At 40.9% G+C, this 23,428-nt stretch overlaps 1 protein-coding gene across 3 annotated transcripts; it reads right to left on the bottom strand.

Moving 5' to 3' along the window:
- Positions 1–1,127: 1,127 nt before the first annotated feature.
- Positions 1,128–20,882, bottom strand: LOC111233457 (phosphorylase b kinase regulatory subunit alpha, skeletal muscle isoform-like). Of its 3 annotated transcripts, XM_022761273.1 has the most exons (35): positions 20,626–20,882; positions 18,309–18,467; positions 18,003–18,050; positions 17,190–17,358; positions 16,452–16,534; positions 16,203–16,283; positions 14,550–14,648; positions 14,297–14,443; positions 14,097–14,150; positions 13,019–13,141; positions 12,815–12,910; positions 12,595–12,702; positions 12,335–12,413; positions 12,052–12,186; positions 11,685–11,794; positions 11,421–11,565; positions 11,097–11,175; positions 10,374–10,555; positions 8,730–8,891; positions 8,483–8,577; positions 8,234–8,376; positions 7,947–8,100; positions 7,522–7,680; positions 7,287–7,416; positions 6,924–7,025; positions 6,611–6,726; positions 6,339–6,374; positions 5,573–5,608; positions 5,336–5,371; positions 4,930–4,962; positions 4,128–4,172; positions 3,794–3,955; positions 3,613–3,666; positions 3,153–3,353; positions 1,128–3,062 (listed from the first exon to the last, which is right to left on the bottom strand). In XM_022761273.1, the coding sequence occupies exons 1-35, from the start codon at positions 20,701–20,703 to the stop codon at positions 2,889–2,891; spliced, it is 3,813 nt and encodes a 1,270-aa protein (XP_022616994.1). In that variant the 5' UTR covers positions 20,704–20,882; the 3' UTR covers positions 1,128–2,888. The 3 variants fall into 3 exon arrangements, with proteins under 3 accessions (XP_022616994.1, XP_022616995.1, XP_022616997.1); XM_022761274.1 differs by lacking the exon at positions 6,339–6,374; XM_022761276.1 differs by lacking the exons at positions 4,930–4,962; positions 5,336–5,371; positions 5,573–5,608; positions 6,339–6,374.
- Between the last annotated feature and the right edge of the window lie 2,546 nt (positions 20,883–23,428).

Consider the following 23,428-nt stretch of genomic DNA (forward strand, 5'->3'; position numbering starts at 1 on the left):
AAATGATGCAATTCAGTGTTTCTCCACCAGATTTATATTCCTGGCTCTGTGTAAGGAGATAAACTAAACTGAACAATTAAATGAATAAATATGTTTTCTCGGGGGAAGGCTGTGCTCAGGTAAGTTGGGTTCATCACCTTGACATGACTTCTTATTTTACAAAATGCATCTCACGGTCAGAGGGAAAGGAATAAAGTTTTATGTGAACACTATGTGTAAAATGGTCATTATAAAGCCTTAATATTCAGTTTAGCTGTTCCAGGCCTTGAGCAACATTTCCCCTCTATTTTCAACTTTGGTTTGGAGGATGAAGTTGAAGAGGACACGTCCTCCAGAGTCAAACCATCTTTCAATCTGACAGTTTTCTCCGTAGAATAAAAAAAAAAAAAAAAAAAAAAAGAGTGAATAGTTTCAGCCACAGTCCCCGTTTGAACCGGGATGTTGCAGCTGCTCTTTTAACCAGCTGGTGATTTTCAGTCCGTCATTGTGTTTCACTGTCACTTGAGTATTTCCTTTTTTCTGCTACTTCATACTTCTACTTTTTTGTAAATGGCCCTGACCTGAATCATGGAAGTTAATAATGATACTAGAATTAGTCTGTGCATGTGTAGCACCACCTACTGGATGTTTTCACCCATTATCAGACAGAACATGACGCTTTAAACCTTTAAACACTCCTGATTGTGACTGCAGCTTCGGTCATCCAAACAATTACTGTTCACATGTCAAAGACGAATTATTGTCAAATTTAGATGGAGAAATAAATGAGTGACTATCACGAGTCAAATGAGCAGAGCATTGTACGTTAATATCCAACAAATATCAATTAATTAAGCATCAAAAGTTCATTGGTGACTTTGGAAATTGTAACGTGACAAAAGTCCCAACTCAAGGACCACTTACTAGCTGCTCCTGGAGCTTTCAACCATTTCACGCAGTCTTCTTTAAGACAACAAAGTCGAGAAGCCCTGCAGGCGTGCATTTCAGCAGACCCACCTCCATGAAAACTCGCGAGGACAGCTGATGAAAACAGTGTGATATGCTTGAAAGCTCTGGAGAAAGCAGGCGAGTGGACAGAATCCACGGCAGGTCAAAAAGTTAGAAGATAAACTCTGAAGAACAACAAGATTTTCTCTTTTATTACAGAATTAGCTTCAAAAACAACAACAAAAAACAAAAAAACAGACAAGTTTGTTCAGTGGATGCTGTTGCCTAGTAACACAGAAAACACTGCCTCCCATTCTTTTCAAATCTAATAATAATAATAATATTAATACTAAATGTGATGCAGAGAAGTGACTCTCTCTCATTCTGCCATGTTTGTTCGTCGTTCACGTGGAGTGTGGCGCTCGCATCTTCAAATATCACAAAATAATTCAGTTATTTAACATTTAAACCGAGAGGCATGACGCATTTCCCACCAGTGTCTCGACTTAAACACATATAATCGCGTACGTTCTTGAATTACCTTGAATTTACTCACAGTTTTCTCTCAGCGTGCTGGACGGCGAATCATTAACACACTTGTAAAGCAAACGGTTAAAGGTGAAATGTGTCCAAGTGAAATAATGTAAAACAACTGATGTGAGTAAATGGCTGTCAAGTTTCACTAAAGTAAAGAAACTAAATTAAAGTTTAGCTTAAATTAAGGCATTTCCCTTCTTATTAGGTCAGAGATCTGAATTGCACATATTCATATTCACTGCAAAAGTACAGTATCTGAAGTACTCTACAAACTAAAAGCTCTTTAACACAATAAAAGCTTTTAATGCGTTTGAAAAATCAGGCGGTTCTAAATCACTGCTATTTTTTGCATAGTTCAAATGAAACAGCATTCCTGTAGCTTCACTCACACACACACACACACACACACACACTCACTCACACACACAAACACACACACACACACACACACACACATTAAGTGCGACAATAGCATTCCTTGTTTTGTAATTGTTTAAAAACTATAAAATAAATAGTCAATAGATTATCTAATTATATTCATCCATTATTTTGTACATCACACAGCAGGTAGGATTTGAGGTATCGCGACGTGAACTACAATCTGAGTTTCTGTGTGGGAATAAATTAGGATCAGTTAGAAGAATTATTTAGATTTTTTTTTTTTTAATTTACAGTTTAGTTTTGGAGTCTCTAAAGTTACACGAAGATTTGGTGAGAAGAAAAGTGTGTGTCCCGGCTGAAAGTTCATGTTAGTCGGTGGTTACTCAGCTGTGAAGAAACTGAATTGCTTTAGGAGACTGTCAGAGTCGAATCACAGTCACTTCCACTGGTTTTTAGTATTTTATTCTGGATAACAAATCCCTTTTAAAAAGACCAAAACCAGCAACGAATGGATCAAGCGAAGGGGTATTGTTTATGTATCCAAAATCTTATTCCTCTGTGCCACTAAATCCCTCATGCTCCGTCCTCATTGGAGCAATAAATGCGTGTTAATCCGCAGCTGAAAATAGTCCCCAACCACTGTTTGAGTAACGTTTGCTAAAAAGTACAACCGTTTGAGCAAGTTACTGAAACTGTATATTTATATATGTGTGACCTATTTGTGAAGATGTGCATCTTCGGTAGGAACCATTGGGCTTGGCTTAGCTTAGCTTAGTTTAGCTTAGCTTAGCACAAAGACTGAGAACAGGAGGAAACAGTTAGCTTTGACGTCTAACTCTATACTCAGTGAATTCCCACAATTCATTAAAACATACTGTAACACGTGTTTCGAACTTCCAGCTTCACTCGTTTCTGTCACTGATCAACACACAGTGACGATATTATTTGCTGTTAATTTACTGTTAAATGAATGTAAAAAATATTGGATGTTTCTGATCGAGTGGTTTCACGCCTGCTCCGGGGTTTTCTCGTGGCGTCCTCTCTCACTGCACAGGGCACGACCCGCTGGGCAGCGCATCCTGCACGTACACCGCCACAGCCTTGGTGAGGTAGGTCATGCTCCCGAAGCGGCCGCTGGGGGCGCTGTCGTACAGCAGCCTGCACACTCCGGTGGACGGGTCCTTCTCCAGGATGTGCTCCTCTGCTCCCAGGTCCATCTGGAGGAGAAGGGAAAGAGGAACATCCTTCCTTACTTGATCCCGTAAACATGGACACCGGATCTGAGAGTAGAGTCCGTCGACGCTCACCTGATCCTTGTAGAACATGTCGTTGGCGAGGTGGACGATCTTCTCCACGTGGATGATGGAGCCGATGCTCTGGATGTCCACGTCGGCAAGCATGGTGAGGACCAGGATGGCCTCCACCAGCAGCTGCCGGTACTCGGGCTGAGGGACGCGGTTAAGGACCGTCTCCACGTGGACGGAGAATTTGATCTCTCCGGGCGTCATCTGGAGGCGGGACAGAAGGAAAAGAGGCGGTAAAATAGGAGGTGAAACGTGTCCAACTTAAAAGTGTTGAAAGACAAACCTATAGAAGATCCGATAAGGTCCCTGAAAACACTTCAGACTTAATTCTGGTGTCAGTGTTTGATCACATGTTGTTGTGTTTGGTTTTAAGTGGTAAAGTGAAAAATAAAAAAAGATCAAACTGAGAGAGAGGACGGCATCAGATTAGCAATTTAAAAAAAAAGAAAAAAGGATCTCTTACCTCTCTGGTGGTAGAAGAAGGAAGGACGAATCCCTCGATGGAGAGACCGTGGCACTGGAGGGCAACAGATTTTATATTATATTATTCTAATACAATATTATTACTATATTATTATAATTTTTCTTTATGGCTTATGAAGGATGCAAGATGAGCTTTAAGTTCAGAGTTGAACCTGACTGACCTTCTGCAGGATCTTCCAGACTTTCTGGTAGAACCCGACCGGGACTCGGTTCAGAGCGCCGTCCAGACGCCTCCTGCGCAGCCATTGGCCGTGTCTGGTATCCTTGGCAACCGGAGTGCCCCCCGGGATGTCCAGAGATTCAATCGACGGCAGCCTGTACCTCTGAATTCATCAGAACAGAAATGATTCACTGTAGCTGTGTTTTATTGTGAAAGAACAGCACCCCCTTCCTGTTTTTGAGGTATCATCACAATCCAGCAGAACCAATTTCCACATCTGACCTTGTGATTCAAAAAACATGTCAGAAATATCTGATCAATAGACAAATCTTTACCCCAGATTCGATGTTGTCTATGTCCAGTGACTGAGATCGAATGCTCTGAGACAAAGTGAAAAAAATAAATAAAAACAGAATAGAGGAGAGAGAGGGGGGAAAAAGGAAAAAAGATGCACAAAATGAAAAAACAAAGTTCGACTGTTAATCAAAGCGCGAGTGTTGGATCCAAACAAAACAAAACCACGTGAAACCAGTGGATTCTGGCTTCTTACACTCAGAGTCACAACATGCGTGAATGAAAACTGAGACGGGAGATGAGAGAGATGAAGTTAGCAAACAACCGATTAAAGATCAAATAAATGAACTGATTAATACTGTGGTGTGTAACAGCGTTAGGCGGCTCTAAACCCTGCGCACACAAGCGAAACTTCATCATTGTGTAAAAAAGGAATTAAGTTTCATTTGAAAAGCTTGACCGGAAATTAATAATTTATCTTAAATTACAAACTACAGCTGCTAGAATGAACCGATTTACCGTTTCGCTGATCAATAGGAAACGTGTTTGTATCATTTATTCACCAGCTCCAGCTTCTAAAATCTAAATCTTTGCTGCTTTAATCTTTGTGTTGATGTCATGTAGCGAATCAATGAATCAAGAAGCAGATTGATAATTAAACCGATTGTTAGTTGCAGCTTTATCAACCGTAAATTATGATATTAAAGTTGCAATATATTTGATTTTTTTCAGACTGTGAATCAGCAGCCAGGAGGCAGCAGAGTGTTAATCGCTCAACTTTTAGTCGAGGTTCGTGTGAATTAACACCCCAAAGTTTAATGTCAGTGTCGTTATCGGTGTCACCTTTCGAGGGGAGGTCGAGGGTGACTGGTCGAACTGAAATGGAGAAAAAAACAAAACAAAACAAAAACAACAAAAAAAATCCACTTTGCATCAAAGAGACTCTGATTTTCACTTCCTGTTCACACCTGGACCCTTTCTATTAGCTGAAGAATTAAGGGATAAATCGCTGACACCTCCACCATCATCATCATCATCATCATCATCATCATCATCATCATCATCATCAACAACATCATCATCATCACTTTGATCAGCTCTGTCAAAGACACCCTCTGCATCTGCATCAGAATTAAATTAACACTTAATTACAATTCTATTTTTATTTTAATTGAGCATCTAACTCTTCCCTCACTTCCTCCAGATTCTTATTTATTATCATCATCATCATCATCATCATCATCACCACCTTCACTGAGTCAGTCAAAGACACCCTGCGGTCCATCTGCAACAGAGAAGACACCATCAAACTGCTAACGTTCGGCCGGAGCTAAAGTTAATGACAATAATATCATCCTTCTCAACATCCTCAAAATCCGCAGTTCACAACTCCACAGACCGACGAATTAACTCTCAATAACAACATCATCATCATCATCATCATCATCATCATCATCATCATCATCATCATCATCATCATCATCACCTCCATAACTGCATCTGTTAAAGACAGCCTGGGTTCCTGAATCGAAACAAAGACACAACAAGTTATCAAGTTGAGCTTGACGATTTGTTCTTGAGCAGCTGGGAAATCTCTCTCTCAAGTTGCTTGTCCTGGAGCTTTCGGCTGCATCACACAGTCTTCATGAGGCAATTTATCACCACCACTCCCCCAACAGCTGTGAACAGACTTTTTAGGTTCACAGTTCTTCCTTGACCTCGGAAAACAGCGGGGCCGACAAAACCAGGTCAGCTCGAAAGCTCAGGAAAAAGCGAGTAAGTGGACCTTGACTTGAGGTTGTTTCCAGTGTGGGGGAGAGTTTGTTTGACGCTTGACCGGTTTCATCACAACTGAGCAAACACTGATGAAGACAGTGTGGTCCAGCTGAAAGCTCTGGAAAACAGTACAACCCTTTTTTGACGAACAGAAATAAATCACATCGTCACCAAACATTTGTGACTGATCGATCTGATTGGTGGCGTTTACATGGAGGGTGAATTAACACCCTGCAGCTCCGCCCACAGACGACCACAGCAACTTCATTAATTTCACCCTAATTAGTCATAAAAACAATAAATAAATAATAATAAAAAAGAAAATTGCCTCGAATTATCGCCTCATTCTTAATTATCTCCACAATCCTCCTCCGCAACAATTCAACGTTCAATTTCTCCACAAATGATTTTTTCCCATCAGCACCATCCATCTGAATTAGCTCCTAATCTGATTCAGCGTTCCCGGCCGTTATCACCTTACTCAGATCCGTCAGAGACAACCTGTGTTCCAGCTGCAAAAAGACAAAAGCCAGTTTGCCCACAGCATTTTCAAAATAAGATTCCTCTTGCGCTTTAATCTCACCCTCCGTCATCTCCTACAATATTCTGACTTTCGACGCTGACTGCTTTTTATTCATGACAAACTACAGGATGAATCTGCATCAACGCTGTGATAACTTATGATTTAACGTTGACTTTAGTGTCTGTTTCTCTCGTGCCATTGAATCTCACAACCGCAGGATCCTACCATCTTCATGTCGCTCTTCAGTTTGCTGATGCCGGCTCTCTCGCTCTTGGTGGCGCCGACGTTGCCCAGGTGATGGATGGAGATGGCGGGACTGACTCCGGCGTCCATCTCTCGCACTGAGGAGGAGAAAAACAAACCAACAACAAAAAAAAAGACTCAACAGACTGATATAATATTATATAGTGGGTTGTTGTTGTTGTTGTTGTTGTTGTTGTTGTTGTTGTTGTTGTTGTTGTTGTTGTTGTTGTTGTTGTTGTTGTTGTTGTTGTTGTTGTTGTGTATGAGAAACAGAGGATGTGATTGGCCGACTGACCGCTGCGCTGGACTCCAAACTCCTTCCCGCTGAGGATGTGGTGGAGGAGATTCTTCAGTTCAGACGGACTCAAACTCATCAGACTCTCTGTCGCCTCCTCTCCTACACACACACACACACACACACACACACACACACACACACACACACACAATCAGATAAACTAATGTAACTCTAAATGTAATTGTAATTACATTGTAAAATGTAATTCTAAAAAGGCAAATCATTGAGCAATATTTTCAACAAAAATGACAAAAATTGTAGTAAATATTTTGTTTTTCGTACTCTGCTGTGACAGTAAACTGAGTATCTTCTCACAAGCTGCCCACTTTTAAAACTTCATGCTCTTCCTCTCTCTCGTACCTGAGCAGTTGAGTGACTGGGCCAGTTCGGTGGCCATGACCTGGATGATGAGACCGATGCGGAGCCTGAACATCTCGCTGAACAGACTGGGCTGAGTCCTTATGCTCATGGCCAGGTACACCATGATCTCCTGAAGGATGGAGGAGGAGGAGGAGGAGAAGGGAGAGAGAAAGGATGAAGAAGGAAGACAAGGGGTGAGGGGATTCACAGATGACAGCGGAGGATAGCGACCCACCTGAGTGAGTATGGCCACGCTGATGTTGTTGTCGCTGGCCTGGTCGATGACAGCAGCCAGCTGGTCTGCGGGGATGGGAGCGGTGATGGTTTTCTCTCGGGGTTCAGGGGGCAGACCCACGGTCAGGTGCTTCTGGTGCGCCAGCAAATCAGAACAGGCCTGCAGGACACGAGAGATCACAACCAATCACAGAAGAGCTGAGGTAAAAGGGAAATGTGACAGAGGGAAAACACCAACAGGAAAATGGGAGTAACAGATGGAAAATTTTGGATTTTCACTAAACTGTAATTAACTTCCTGAGACAGAAATCACTAATAAGGTTTTTCAGATAAGTTTACAATAAAACATGGCCGCCACTAGAGTCACTAAATGCCACTCCGTTTTATTTATAACCGCGTCTATATTAACCGGAGGGTGTGTCGTACCGAGTCGAGCTCCTCCACCTTCTTCCTCAGCATGCCAGAGATCATCCTGATGAGGCCCCAGTGTTTGAGTTCACCGGCCTTCACGTAAAGGTCACTGAGCAGAGAGCGCACCGTGGAGCCTTTACCGTGCAGCTGAGTGTCCCACTCCATACCCCTGTTGAAAAGGCGGGAACAAACACAGAGGGTCTAATAAAGTCTGCACAGTCAGAGTCGACACCTCAGCTTTGAAAAGTATTTGCTTCTGAAACAACGCTCCCAATACACGTGTATAAAACTGTGTTTCTCACTTGTCTTTGAAGAGGATGTAGAGTATATCGGCCTGGTCCTGGAGGTTTTGTGTGTCTTTTAGCAGCTGCGCCAAAGCGCTGTAATCGATGTCTCCGCTAGCGTCTCTGGGGATGCCGCACTCTGCTGTGGCTGATCCTGGATCCTGGAGGGCAGAGGTGTAAAGTTAACGAAAAAAAGAAAGAAAAGACTGGCTGGCAAAAAGGGGATGGTGTGTGTGTGGATATAAAAGGGAAGGAACTAAAACACACTGAAGTTTGTTGTTGATCAGAAGAGTCCCGGAGGTTCAGGTTGAGAGACGGCTGAGTAGAGCGAAACAGTTTGTTTGGCAGGTACATGTTGACGTCTACACACACACACACACGCACACACACACACACACACACACACAAAAAACAAAGAGCAGTCAGCGAGCGATATTATCTTCAATGCTGTGTCAGTATTTGGAAAGTCTCTCTCTGTCGAGACGATCCGGTCCCAGAACATGGATCCACTCACTCTGAATGTTGAGGTCCTGAGCCTTGTTCATCAGAGACACCATGTCCTTCGTTTTGGTGGCAATAGCCTTGAACCTGCTCAAACCCCCCATCGGCTTTTTGGCCTTCTTGGGGGCAGACTGGGCCAACAGGTGATCCAGGTACTGAGCGAGGTCATCGGCCTCTAGATGAGTGGATTAAAAAAAAAAAAAAAAGGGGGATGGAGGAGGATGGGATTAAAAGATCAAGATGGGGATCCTTAAAAAGTCAGAGAACTTTATTATTTAAAACAAACTAAGAGAATGACTTAATGAAAATAACTAAAATGTTAAAATAGTTAAAATAATTAAAATATATTATTATAAGTGTTGTTATTTTTACAACAGTGTAACATGCAGCTTTTAAAGGGTTTATTCCCCCAAATCCACAAAAAAAAGATTAAAATATTTAACCAAGCATATAGTTTTTGTTGTATTTGAGGTTTCAAGATATTCACTGTATCTATCAGTAGTCTTCAACAGGAGCTGTATTCTCCTGAAGCTAAAAGTGTCACAGACTTTATATAAGTGTATAACATTGTCTGTATGGCTACAGGTTTACTTATGAGCAAGTTTGATTTTAATGTAGCTGTGAACATCATTATTATTCAAAACCAAAATGCTTGAAAACTGTGAAGATACAGATCAACTGGTGCAGGCACGTGCACACACACATGCACGATCAGACAAGCCACATTACATCATGCATGTTCATTAAAAGAATCCAGACGTGCACAGAACGCAAGCAACACGAGCCGTTTAGGACCTAGACTCAGTCATTTAAATGCAGCATTACTGAACAAGTCTCATTCACTAACGAGCAAAGACGAGCAAAGACGTGTTTCTCAACTTTTTCAAACCAAGACCCCCGAGCTCTGTCGTTTATATTTAATAAGAGTGCAGATCAGAGCTCTGAATCAGTTATAGAAATGATTTTTCACAATTCATTTTTTCCTTTAAAATATCAAAAACAACTATTTCCTGGGGAAGCCAAGGTTGAGAAACTCTAAGCTTAATAACATTACACAATGAGGAGATGCGTGGAGGAGGGGGACGAGGTGCGTGGGGGTGGGGGTGGGGTCAAAGATCAGTGATGCTGTGACATAAGGATAAAACAGAATTCTGTTATTAATGAGATTTAACAAAAGACTTTAGTTTCACATTAGATTTCTGGCAGGTGAGGAATATTAAAAAGAACAATTATTAATATTTTTTTAATTAATAAGTGAGATAATTCTGTATGAATGGGATTACAGGATAACAGCGGGCTGTCGAATTACCTGTAAATGAACGGCAGTGTTAATGAAAGAGAGAGACTTTAACAATATCCACAGACTACATGGTAATCTGGTCTTTTGGGTGAAATCTGACAAAGTTTCCTCTTCATGTGTCCTGTGCAGCTGAGCATGGCGTTAACAGAACATACAGGTAAAACATCACCACTTTGCCTGTATGTACGACTACAGTCTACGACCGTGTATGTATTTTAGGAACACATACCACCAGGAATGGTCAAACCAACGTAGGAAAACAAACTAACGCCACCTGGCAACGTAGAGAGTGTTTTATTCTTTCTGATATTTTTCCACAGCTGGTGTCACCATTCCAACAAGCTGTTTTTTTCTTACCATCGTCATAACGTAACTCATGCACGTATCCATCGCCGCCACCCTCATCATCATCATCATCATCATCACCATCATACTCTTCGGTGTGGCGGCCCATGCTGCCGGGAGCCTTACCGTCCAGGAAACTGAGGTGAGCAAAACAGGAAGTGGTCAAGAACTCCGACAGCTTCCCTGTCTGGATCCTAGAGAGGAAGGAGGAGGGAAAAGAGAAGTTTTTAAGTTCTGTACATGTTTAAAGTCCATATGTAAACATACATTATTTAACAAATGAATTAAATGTAGGTCAAAGGTCAAACAAAGGAATCATAATGAAGAGCTGGAGTCTGGTTTAATTCATTTGAATTCAGTTTATTTGTGTGTGACAAAAAGCTACAGAGGAAACTACAAGAGTCTCATGAAAACCTTTAACTGTGAAAAGGTTTTAGGAATTAATGAAATTTCCTCATTAATTTAAAATGTTCTCATTTAATTAATGTATTTAACGTTTTCATTACCTGGAAATTTGATCTTCTTACACATCTACAGTAAACTTCCAGAAAATATGAATATACAGTCAGTCTGGTAGGGAAATACTAAATTCCCTTTTTAAATTTAATTTAACATTTTTTGCCTAAAATTATTCAGATGTTAAAATGACTTCAATGACTGAAAATAGCAGCCCTCAAAAAATCCACCACGTATATTGTGTGTGTGTAAATGTACAAACTACAAATTAAAATTCACCTTGCTCCTCCGTAGTAACCGTCCTGTAACTTCTTCAGTGTAGCCAACACTGCAGGGTCCAGGTTTGTACGGTCTTCAGCTGAAACACACACACACACACACACACACACACACACACACACACACACACACACACACACACACACACACACACACACACACACACACACATTAATCTTGTTCTCCACCACTTTAAGACTTCATGTTTAGATAACTCGTGACATTTTCAGCAATTCCAGATACATGGTGTGTGTGTGTGTGTGTGTGTGTGTGTGTGTGTGTGTGTGTGTGTGTGTGTGTGTGTGTGTGTGTGTGTATATTCACTCAGCATGGACTGTGAAATGGGAAACGTGACGGTGGGTCGTCCGGTCATCCTCCATCTGGACGAGAGGTAGCTGATTTCTGTCCTCAACATCTCCACGATCATCTTGTTGTCCAACGCCATGTAGAACTGCTGGTGGTCGATGAACTGGAGGGAGAATTATGGGAAATCAGGGACTTTATATTTTCATTCAATTAAACAATCAAGTTATTCCCCAAGATATTTTGGTAATAAACTCAGAACAACTGGTTTGTTTTCTCACTGACCTGAGGTGTGAATGAGAAGATGGTGTTCCTGATGATGTAGAACTTGGAGGTTCCCAGAACTCCGATTCTCCTGTAGGGTCGTCCCGTCAGACCCAGCCTCGGGTTACGCCCTGGAGACGGAGCAGGGGAGAAGACGGTAAAGGTGAGAGGTCACAGCATTTCCTCGTTATTAACCTCTCAGCTGAAAGTGTCTCAATTCCACTTTTGGATCTGGGCTTTTGGAATCAAGATTACTGCTGATTTTGCTTTTCTGCAGATTTGTGACGTTCTAATTCTGAGTCTTAAAAAACTGAAAATTTCTCTTTATTCCTAAAAGTGATTTAAATTCTGATAATATTAGCGATCATATTCTTATCCGAGGTCGTACCAAGTCTGGCGTAAATGTGGCTGAGGACTCTGGAGGGCTGCACGTGGATGGGATGGATGTCAGCCACAGTCTCCACTTCGATACCGTTCTTCACAAGCATCTGTTTAATCTCCTCGGACTCTGCCAGGACTGACACTGCAAGAGGAGAGAGAAGGGTTTTAGCATGCTTTCAAAAACTCTCACACACACACACACACACACACACCTTCAAACCACTGTGGCCATTGGCCGAAAGACAGAAGTTTCAGCACTAAAAGCCTCATCATTTTTCCCGATAACTCACCCTGTACAACCACATCAGGCTTTGGGATGGTGGAGAAACGCCGGTTAAGAGGGTCGATCTCTCCGGGGGCAAGAAAACCCTGAAAAATGACACAAGAGATCAAAAAAAATTAAGAGCCTCAGAAGCCAGAGGAATTTATTTTGATGGATGAGAAAGTAAAATCTGCCAAGTTAGAGACTGATTGAACAAACAAAACACAGATGGGGATGATCATTTTCTTATACGTGTTTGAGGTGTTAGCTGATGAAACGGTGGCTCACCTCGGACAAAAGGTTTCCCAGGATGTACAGAGACTGCGCCCATTTCAGAGGACACTTGCCCATAGGAACCCTCTCCACAGAGTGAGGGTTCCCGTACTCCTCCTCCACCTGTTTGTATATATATATAAAGATATGAACACACAACAGAATAAAACCGTGCACATTATATTGTTCATTTTATATTGTTGAGAATTTCTCGAGCTTCCCCTGAATTCATCACCTTCTCTGCGGGGACACTGTAGAGCTCTGGGACCAGTCGTATCCCGTCTTTCTGTTTGATCAGGATGCCCTCCAGAGCCTCCTGGTACTCCTGCACCTGGACGAATGAACACAAACACTGACTGTGTAAATATCCACTGAGGATGTGTGTATACGTGCTGTCGAGGCGTGATGATTAGAAACACAAATACAGGTGTATAATTACCTGTTCGGGGCTGTTGATGAAAATGCCGTCCAGTATGAGGTAGGTCCAGAACAGCGGCCACTCACACTCGATGTTCTCAAACAGCTTCAGCTCTGCGGACTCGTAATACAGTCTGTTTGGATCCTGTAGGAAAACAGACAGGAAGAACTATTGAGTCCTGCTGTAATGTGTTTCTGAAAGTGAGAAGGTTTCAGTGTCTTTCTATGAGGCGCTTTAGAAATTTGTCTTTTTGCAGACACAGGAGCCTCTACCTGCATTCTCCTTCCTCATTTACAAAAGGTCAGAGTCAAACTGAGGAAAGAGAGACTGCTGCCTGCAGTTCTGTGACGAAACAAAGTTATTTTCTATCCTGTCGGTGGAGTTTTGACCCTTTAAGAATTTATTTCCTTTCTCCTTGCACCTTAGAAGTAAATCAAGTTCTGTAACTCCCAGAACTCAAGCACAAATATTCATAATCTCAAGACCGATCACACACACTGGCAACCAAAAGCTGCTCAGTAGATCCACAAGGAGACAAGACACCATAAGAGTAGTTAACACGAGTAGTTAATTGTTAACACGAGAGTTTTCTAGCTCTTTAGTGCCTGTTTCCTTACACTGAACACCATCTCCACCTTGATGAATGGTTGATCGACCGTGGAAACACCAGAACAGTCCTGACAAAGCCTGAAATGTTGTCTTATTAATATATTTGTTGGCAAAAAAAGAACCAAACTAAAAGAAAATCTGGAGTTAAGAAGCCTAATATATGAAAATCAGAACAAAGAATTTGATGTAGGGAGAAGCTTTTAAGACCAGCCTGTGAACTCTCTGACCTCCAAAGAATAAACCAAACAAAAGACCTTTTTTCTACAGTCCATTAACTAAATGGCCTCCTCCTAGTTCCTATTGACATGCAGCCAGAGCAGCCACACTCAGCCCTCTGTGACCAGACCTGTTGGTGCTGCTGCTCATGTACTGTAGGGTCCAGGTCCAATCTACTCAGCAAGAACATAAACAGAGCCACATGCAGCCATCATGTCGGATCGTTTAAGTCTATTATTAATCGAGGCGGCGTTCTCCTTTACAGGTCGTTTACCTCTTTAGGTGTTTTGTGTCCGTCTCTGAGAAACCTGCAGCAGCCGTATCGACCCTGAGAAGATAAAAAAGGGCAAAATATCTTTAGTAAGTTCAGAGGTATAAAATGTAACTGTACTGTATCTGTTGAAGATGGATTTTATTCTGTCAAAATAAGTGACATTTCTTCCTCCTCTCCCGAGCTAACGCTCCCATAATTACCTGGAGTTTTGAGATGATCTCCTCCTTGGTCATGTTGACGATGCTGATGTCCTCAACGGCAAAAGCAGGGTACGAGATGATGGACAGGACTCCGGCATCCACCTCTTTAGAGATGGATGCTCTGGGTAACATGGAGGTCAGGATGGACTGAGACAAAGAGAGTGGAGGATAAATCAGAAAATCAAAAGATGCAGATAAAACATGATATCATGATTGTGTGTGTGTGCGTGTGTGTATGTGTGTGTGTGTGTACCTGGCAGTGCTGTATGTCATCAGCCAGGGCGTGGACCACAGATCCAGGTCCTCCTTTTGCTCCAAACAGGTTGAGCTCGTCCAATGCCTCCAGAGCTGCCTGCAGGACACACAGCAGTCATGTGACCCTCATTAAAACTGGCCAACAGTAATATACGGTGTAGTATAATGTGTAACATCACACATACAGTGTATATTCTGTAGATTACAGCACAGTCTGGCTTAGTGTAGTTACAGTGCAGTATGGAGCACAGACTTATGATTTTCAATGATTTTCACAGAGAAACATCCTGATTGGTTCTGAATCCAAATCTAATTTCATTCAATTTAACTAATGAATTAGAACTATCAGTCAATTAATCAATTTGTTGATTTAAAAAAAACAATTCCACCAATTTTGTGCATGAATTTAGAAACAAGTGCTGATGTCACCAACCTGCCTCAATTAAAATTTCATCATTATCTTGTAACATGAACAAGCTATTTTTGGTAAAGATCCCTCAAACTGGAAAATATCCATAAATATCCACGGTCAAAGATCAATAATTATTCATTTACTACAATTTTTCTATGTGTTTTATCTGCCAACATCGAGAATATCTCTCTGATAAACAAACATTATATAATATTATTCTGTGTATAGAAACTTACAGTATAATTTTTTTGTGTAACTGTCCCTTTTTATAGTCAAAATACACAACTCTATGTGTATAGTATATATACATATACTGTATAACGGTAGTGTGTATATAAAGTAGTAGTACATCAGTACACAACAGTATGAAAGTGTGTGTTACATTCAATTCATGCTGTGTTGCTTTTATAAATGCTAAAAACTACATGTAATTAATGGAGCAGCAAACGTCCTGCAGTGGTGCCTGTTTCCAAAGTCCTAAATTAAACTGTGTGTCTGTATATATGCATGTGTGTGTGTGTGTGTGTGTGTGTGTGTGTGTGTGTGTTCACTAGGATAAGTACTGCGAGTACTGTGTTATTTCTGAGCCAGGGGCCATTCTTGGAAGACCAAAGAGAACCTGATACCTCCTGTTCACTGCCGGCCAAGGACAGCACTGGGACAGGCGCAGAGAGAGGGTGAGTATCAAGCTATGTTAAAATTTCACAACTTAAAATGTTTGTCAGGGATTTTTAAGTTTCCTTATATTTGAAGGATGTGGATGTTTTTTTTGTTTTTTTTTTTATGCAGTGAGACGAAGCTCTGCCAAAAACCATCCAATGACATCAAAAACATTTATGTAAAAACACGGCTGATAATTGAAAGATTTTATCTGAAAGCAGGATTACATTTGTTCATGCTGAAGCCAGGATACACTGGTGCTGCTGTGTACACTTTGAACACCAAAACAAAGTCTCCTATCTGATCCTGAATCAGTTTGGAGAGTCGGGGTTGTATAAAGGTCAGTGTAAAGGCCGTCGCAGTGACTAGACACCTTGCACCGTGCCAGAGATTTTTACTGGAGCACCTGTTGCGCCTCTGCGGGGGGAAGCTCTGCTCTCGCTCGGGGCAGTTTCTTCTCTTCACCCTCACTTCCCACTGTTCTCCTGCGGCCGTTCATGTAGCATACATTCATGTATTTACTGTATATTTGTGTGTGTGTGTGTGTGTGTGTGCGTGTGTGTGTATGTGTGTATTAACCTTGGCCATGCCAATAGAGCTGGCGTTAATCTCAGTGATGCCCTGGTTGGTTTTGTCTCCTCTCTCCCACATCCCATAATCCTGTGGGGAACCAGAAAAGCAGATGACAATGTTAATGCTTTCCCTCAAGTCTTCAGAAAAATAATAAACACACAAACTCAAAACACTGATACTTTTCTTAACCCACTTTCTCCTCGGCCTCCCTCTGTGTAAAACCAAGTTCAAGTTTGTGAATGAACGAGCACTTACTGCCACTTTGTAAGCTGCCTCGATGTAGAACATGAGATTCTGAACTACGTCCACTTCATCTTGGGTGTAGACAATATGAAGACCTGAAACACACATGTAGACGCACACACACGCAGCAGGACGGTTAATTCATCAAAGCACAGGATTACAACGACATTAAAAGCTAATGCAGAAATATAAAAAGCTGCTGATGATATTTTATGAAACATAAAACATGGTCAACATGGTTTTTAAAAACATACATTTATGATCAATTGCTATGCTACAATATCAAAGTCCCTGTGGTTCTGCTTTCTCGTGACAAATACAGGTTTATAATACAATTATATTGTTGTATTTTATGTTTCAGTTGTTGTTTTTTTTTAAATAATACATAAATAGTGGCAGTTTTTTTCATTCATAATATATAATTACATTTTTGTATTTCAAGTTTCAGGTATAAGCAACGCTGCATCTTCACAGCAGTTCAAACATTTATTGCCAAAGCAGTGAAATCAGATGCAAATACCTATTTAAAAACTCACTCAAAGAGAAACTGATGAATGGATCTCACCCTATGATACCACCTGCAAGGATGTTTGTTCGCTTTAATCCTCAGCATTGGATTATTGTTAAAATTCTGTACATGTGTTGTTTAAGTTGTCTGATATGTTGAGTATTTCATTTTTTAATTATATAACTTTGTTTAGACCCACAAATTTCAGCCCAAGCCTAATAGAATAAGGTCACAATATTCACCTGATGCGGTCATCTGAGCGAGGAAAAACAGGAAGAGCGAGGTGGCGTCGACCTGGAGGTGACCCCACTGATCATCCCCGACGACTGTCGCACAGGTCCTGGTGTTGTACTTGGCGTGGAGACAGTCTGTGGTACTTCTGCTGTATTTAAACTTCTCCACCTTATCCAGCTGATGGAGGCCAGAGAGTGCGGTCAACGGATCAAATCGATCAATGACAAAAATATCCAACTGAAGGAATCAGAATGTAGTTGATGAAGCACATATTTATCGCAAGGAACACGTAGCATTATACTAGGGATGAGCCTTACAGTGCCACAGACCACAGAGCAATTCAGAGATAATTCAGTATTTAATTAATTAACTGATATAGCTGCCCCTTTAGCACTGTATCTCTGACTGTATTAGACCACAGGATTTCTATCAATATCTATTTTTTATAGACATTTCTATCTGTGTTTCAATAGAATTACTTCAATATTTTGTTCTTTTAAGAGCAGTTATCACACTGAGATATTAATGTGAAGCACTAATACGAGAAAAAGTAAGAATTGATGTCAGTAGGATTTATCCGAGGCTTAAAACAGTGGATCAGCAGGGTTTAACTTTCACTTTATTTACTGTTATTTCTGGGACATTGTCCAACTCCTGTGTTTACTTCCCAACGTGTCCTGTGTGTGTTTGTGTGTTTAAAAAGAGACAGAGAGACACAGATACAGAGGGAAAAAGATGTGTGTCAATACGATTAAAGAGGAAAGCGCAGCACAAAGAAAAAGCATGAGAACAAAAAAAAAAATCCTTTTGACGTGACGTACCTGCCTCATAGTACACTGAAGGACACCTCTCATTAGCTTTACCACACTCTAGAGAGAGAGAGAGAGAGAGAGAGAGAGAGGGATGGTTAAATGTCAACTTTTTCAACACAGCGTTCCTGGTGCCCAGGAAGAGAAACATGAGACTCGAATGCGGCCCTTCATCAGCAGAAAGAAAGGAGCTGCACACTCTGCAACAAGATACGGACCAACGAGAACAAATATGATACTTCAGGGAATAAAAACATGAACTCTCAACCCTAATCCCATGTTCTTCTTCTCCACAGGCCAAAACAGATACATGCCTACCTGCTCCAGTTCGTAGGCCTTGGCCTTGTCTTCATCCCTGTCGGCGTTCTTCCTGTAGGCAAGACTGAGGCCCCACACCGACACGATGCTGTAAACATTGTCTCTGACCCAGGCGTCCGGGTGATCTGGGCTGCCTGGCAGAAGACCCGTTACTGGATCCTGTCAGACACACAGACAGATCAAAGGTCAAGGGTCAGTGGTTAACACTAACTAATGAGATGGTCTAGACCTACACCTCCGTGTAGGTGTGCAGCTCAGAAGAATGTACGGCTTGAATATTTTTGGTTTTCAAATTGATATGGTGAAATCAAAGGTAAAAATGGGATCACAAGAAAACCATTTGTAGGGCAAGAACTGATATTTCTATAATTCATTTTCTCTGCCATTTGTCTCTATATAATATCATTTCCATTCATGTTTAATCTGTTGATTGTTCTTTCAATTAATTTCTTTGTCTGTAAAATATAAGAAAATAGAGAAAAATGCCCCTCACAAGAAAATCAGCAAATTTTTGTTTTAAAAAGTGACTTAAAAGGTTAAAGAAATACTAAAATTGTTTTTTTTTGTATATCATCCACTTGTTTTACTTGGTAATTTTTCTTGTTTGGTAAAAATTGGCAAATAAGAAAGAAGCTAACTCTCCTGGAGTTTGTGACAGTTGTATCTTCTCATTTCACATCAGGTCAGATAGAACTACATTTCCCATAAGCCCCATTGCTTCCAGTTGCAAAAAGGATGTTGCTACTTGTCTGACAATAGCTCTTTATAACAACAAAAATATACTGTTAGAGCCGAGGCAATTCTGCAATTGCTGTTGGAAATGAAGAACCACTCAATATTCATTTTCCCTAATGTTTAAGTTATAAATCATACATTTTATTGCAGCTAGCTGAGACGCTAAAGCAGACAATTGTTTCAACATCAAGTTGAGTTTCATCACTAACAGAGAGAAATGTCACACAAAGTGGCTTCTGGGTATAATTGCACAAATACACAGAGAGAATGCCTTTGAGTCTTCATTAAACTGAGTGAAACAGGGTTCAGAGTAGCTTGTGTTGAACTATTTTACCAATGGAAGAGATGTTTGAAAGGCTACAAATCACCGGATTAGCAAGAATAAACAGCTTTACTACCAATGTATTTATCATTCTTAATTAAATGTATTATTGATGACTCTTGGCTTGCAGCTGCAGGAAGTCTTTGCTCTCAGTGAGTGTGTTTACATGTGCATTAGTCTCCAGTTTTTGACTATGTTCTGGATTGGCTGTTTACATGGAACATAAAAAACCTGGTTGTATACATGATTATAACAGTATCCAGGTTTCTGATCGTGTCCAGATTTGTCAAAACTGGGATAAGGTCTTGTCCAGGTTTCTGGATCCGGGATAAGACCTCCTGCTTACATGCACAAGTCATAACCAAAATACTCCAAAAAACCCAACCATAACCAGGATACTAGTGTGCATCTAAACGCACTCAGTGACCAGATTTGGTCATTAGTGCACTGATCCATCTGAGCAGTGAGCTGTATACAACTGCAGGGTGGCTGGTAGCCATTTGGGACAGATTCAAAGGTGACTTCATACCACGTTTGTCCACTTTCAGCTTATCTCGACTTTCATCTAGTTTTCGCAGAACTGTGTCACCATCTTCACAACGATGGAAAACCCAAAACACAACTACTACAGGAGGAACAAGAGACGAAAAAAGTTGAGCATTTTAAGGAACCCTTAAAACTGAAAATTAAGGGTGTTTTGTGCAACTGTTTTATTTTAAGGAAACCTTAACTCATACTTTAAGGAAAATCCTAACTTAAGGTGTTTTGTGCAACCAGCCCGTTCTCCCAGTTTGGTGTGGAGGGACTATACTGGCTGGCCCAGAGCCCAGAACGGGGGGGGGGGCAAATCACTGCTGCCAGGTACCAAAATCTTGTGGAAATCCTTCCCAGAAGAGCATATAACCCATAAGTGTCCAATGCAATGTTTAATAAGCACATACATGCAGGAAAACATCTTAAAAACAACTAAACACAACTCCATAGCTTCATTATATCGACTTCAAACACACACTTAACAGTGATCACACACACACAAGCAACGGGTGTGTTTGAAAGAGCACTGTTGTTTTGCGAAATATCAGTTTACTTCACCTCCCACATGCATGAAAACACATGAATATTGGCTCTCACTGGAACTAGCTAACATAAACCGCCTGCACTAACGAAGAAGCCGCTGTTTCCGTTTAAAGACTGCCTTTATTTAACGGTTAAGTTCAGTAAAAAAAAAAAAAGGTGTGAAAAGAAGAATTAAACACTTACTTGGTGTTTCAGGATAGTTTGTTGTACCATCCGGGCATAGTTGTCCAGTTTAACGCCCGAGTTGCTCCTGCTTCTCATGGTGACAAGTCAACGGTTCAGTTCGGTTCAACAACACAAACTCGTTAAATCCTCGACATTAAGGTCATATCTTCTTCGGCGCCTCTCAGAAGTCCAGAAACCACCGGAGAGGAAGACAACTTTCAGGGCGACCAGAGAAGCAGCTGCCCGGGTGTCATGAAAGCAGCTTTACGGCGGCAACCAAAGCTCCAGCAAGTGTTGTAACCTGAAGCTGCGGTAAGCTAGTCAGAGGTAACGGGCGCAGAACAGGAAGTGTGGAGAGGTTGCCTTCAAAATAAAAGCAATTGGTTTGCAGTTTATATTATTCAAAGTTACGCATAACAGGCTTTAAATTGCGGATACTAATATTTCTTTCCAACTTCTTTTTGTCTCATTTTGCGATTTAACTGATGAGGATACATAATACTGAATATCCCCTCATACAAGAAACACATACTTCATAAATGAATGTCTGCAACTGCCTAAAAATAAACAAAAATAACACCATACCTGCTAATGTATATATATATATGTGTTATAATGATAATAATTATCATAATATCCAATGCAAATATTATATTTACGGTGTAGCTGTTGCCAGTGTGTATTTCTATGCTAGAGTGTAAAGATGAGCATGTAAGACAGACAGTTTTTGATGGATTGCAGTGATGTAAAGGGAAGTAGTGCAATTAGGTCTAATTGTGTGAAAATATTACACAATCCTTACATCTCCAAATATATATAAATATATAATATATAAAATGTTTCTTAAACTAAATGAGTGTTGATTATTCTCCGCCCATTTAAAATGATACAGCACTTGATTTCAGGTGTATCAGAAATATTAGAAATAAAAAAGGTAAGAGGTTTTCACGTTCATTATTATAAACATATTTTCCCCCCATGCAGTATTTTGTACTTGTCTGGTAAGAGCTTTTTTATTTTGAATTTCGAAACCGGAAATGCTATTCTTCATTGACAATAACTTGGCACTACAGTGTAACTTGTATGGAGTTTGTACAGTATGGCAGAGCAATGGCAGAATTTTAGTTAAGGGTGAAAGTAATGAATCCACATTGACATATATTTCAAAATTAAAGAAAAACAAATATTTTGCAGAAAAGTCTGAACAACCGATGCTGTCACATGCAATCAGGAAGCAAACTGAGACTAAAACAACGGAAAACAGTCGTAGACCAACACGTAAAACAGATTAGCTACTGTTTTATCAGTTCATGCTCCAGCAGCATGGTTTAGCATTGAGTGTGGTCAATGATAAGTAAAATAATGACATTTTATATTTGGCATTTTGTCTCAGTGGCTGGAAATATGTCAGCTGTTTTTGGCACCCTCTAGCGAAAAGCATGGATTCTCCCATGCAGAGGGAAATATTGCACTTTTTACTCCACTACTATCATTTGGCAGCTTTAGTCTCCAGTTTATGTACAAATTAATATTTTGCATACAAACAAATACAAAGAGATTATAAAATATTATGCTACAAGTAGAGCTGAAATGAGAAATTGATTAATTTAATCGATTGAAAAAAAAATACTAGAAAATGTTATTATGTCATGTCATACTATGATATGTCAGGTGTCCTCTTATCAGCCTTAATACATCTAGTTTAAGAAGTTCATTCAGAAATCAAAAAGTATGATTGAACATTTTTATTGTCCAAATTATGAGTGTGGGAGGAAACCGCAGCACCCGGAGAAAACCCACGCAGACACAGGGAGAAACTGGTTTGTTGGTGGCCCTGGCCTCATCAACAAGGACTGTATAAACCTTTGAGAGGCCAATGCTGTTAACCAGCATTAGCCTATCCCATTGACAGCACCAGTGATGTGACAGTGCACCATCGTGCCACCCTCAGAAGTTTATACCACGATTAAAAACAAGATGGTCCAAATGGTACAAACAGCAACAGCATACAAGATGGGCCAGATGCGCTTTCTCCATCCACCTTTCTTCTTCTTGTGTGCAGACATAGAGTACTCCATGATATGGGCTTGCAAACATTCAATGATGGTATTCTCTACACATGGAAACCCTAATAATATTGTGCTCTCCAGTGTGTGCACACTGCCAAGCGTCTTCGCCAGGTCTTTGATCACAGCCTTGCAGACCTGCTTGCTTTCCTTATAGTTCGGGCAGAAACTTTCATTCAAAGTGAGTCCCTGCAGTGTTCGGCCCACCAGATGGTCGGTGTAGGTGACCAAACCCTGCCTTGACCAGACATCCAGAGCGCGACACTTGGTGAGCAGTCTCACCGTCAGCATGGTGACACCTACCCAGGTTTCGTGGTCTTTCTTGGCTGTGGTCTCGCAACTAGAGGTGGAGGAATCACTGGAATCTGTGGTGTTCTCTGACGATTTTATAGTGATATCTATAGATTCGATTTCCTCTTCCGGGATTCTTGACTCTTCTGTGTCTTTGTCTGACTCGGCTGTTGTTTCACAACTAGAGGTCGATGAATCGATAGAGTCTGTGCTGTTTTCTGATGGTGTCATGGTGGTATCTATAGATTCGATTTCCTCTTCCGGGATTCTTGACTCTTCTGTGTCTTTGTCTGACTTGGTTGTGGCTTCACAGCTAGAGGTGGAATAATCAGACTGTGTGTTTTTCTTTAATGATTCGGTAATGTCTGTAGAGCTTTGTTCAGCGTCATCATTCTCTGGATCAAAACTTTCGGCCTTTGGCTTGACATGAATGCGTATTACACGGCTTGGGAAACAAGTTAATG

This window comes from Seriola dumerili, unplaced genomic scaffold, assembly GCF_002260705.1.
Source record: "Seriola dumerili isolate Sdu_G_001 unplaced genomic scaffold, Sdu_1.0 BDQW01000393.1, whole genome shotgun sequence".
Classification (NCBI taxonomy): domain Eukaryota; kingdom Metazoa; phylum Chordata; class Actinopteri; order Carangiformes; family Carangidae; genus Seriola; species Seriola dumerili.

Bases quoted from the DNA above. Each gene is read 5' to 3' on its own strand.
- LOC111233457 (XM_022761273.1), bottom strand. From the start codon at position 20,703: ATGAGAAGCAGGAGCAACTCGGGCGTTAAACTGGACAACTATGCCCGG. The intron at 14,151-14,296 runs GTAATTATGGGA...TTATCTTCTCAG, and splicing joins AGATCATCTCAAAACTCCAG to GGTCGATACGGCTGCTGCAG. The intron at 10,556-11,096 runs GTGAATTTTAAT...CTTCCTCTCTAG, and splicing joins GGTTACTACGGAGGAGCAAG to GATCCAGACAGGGAAGCTGT.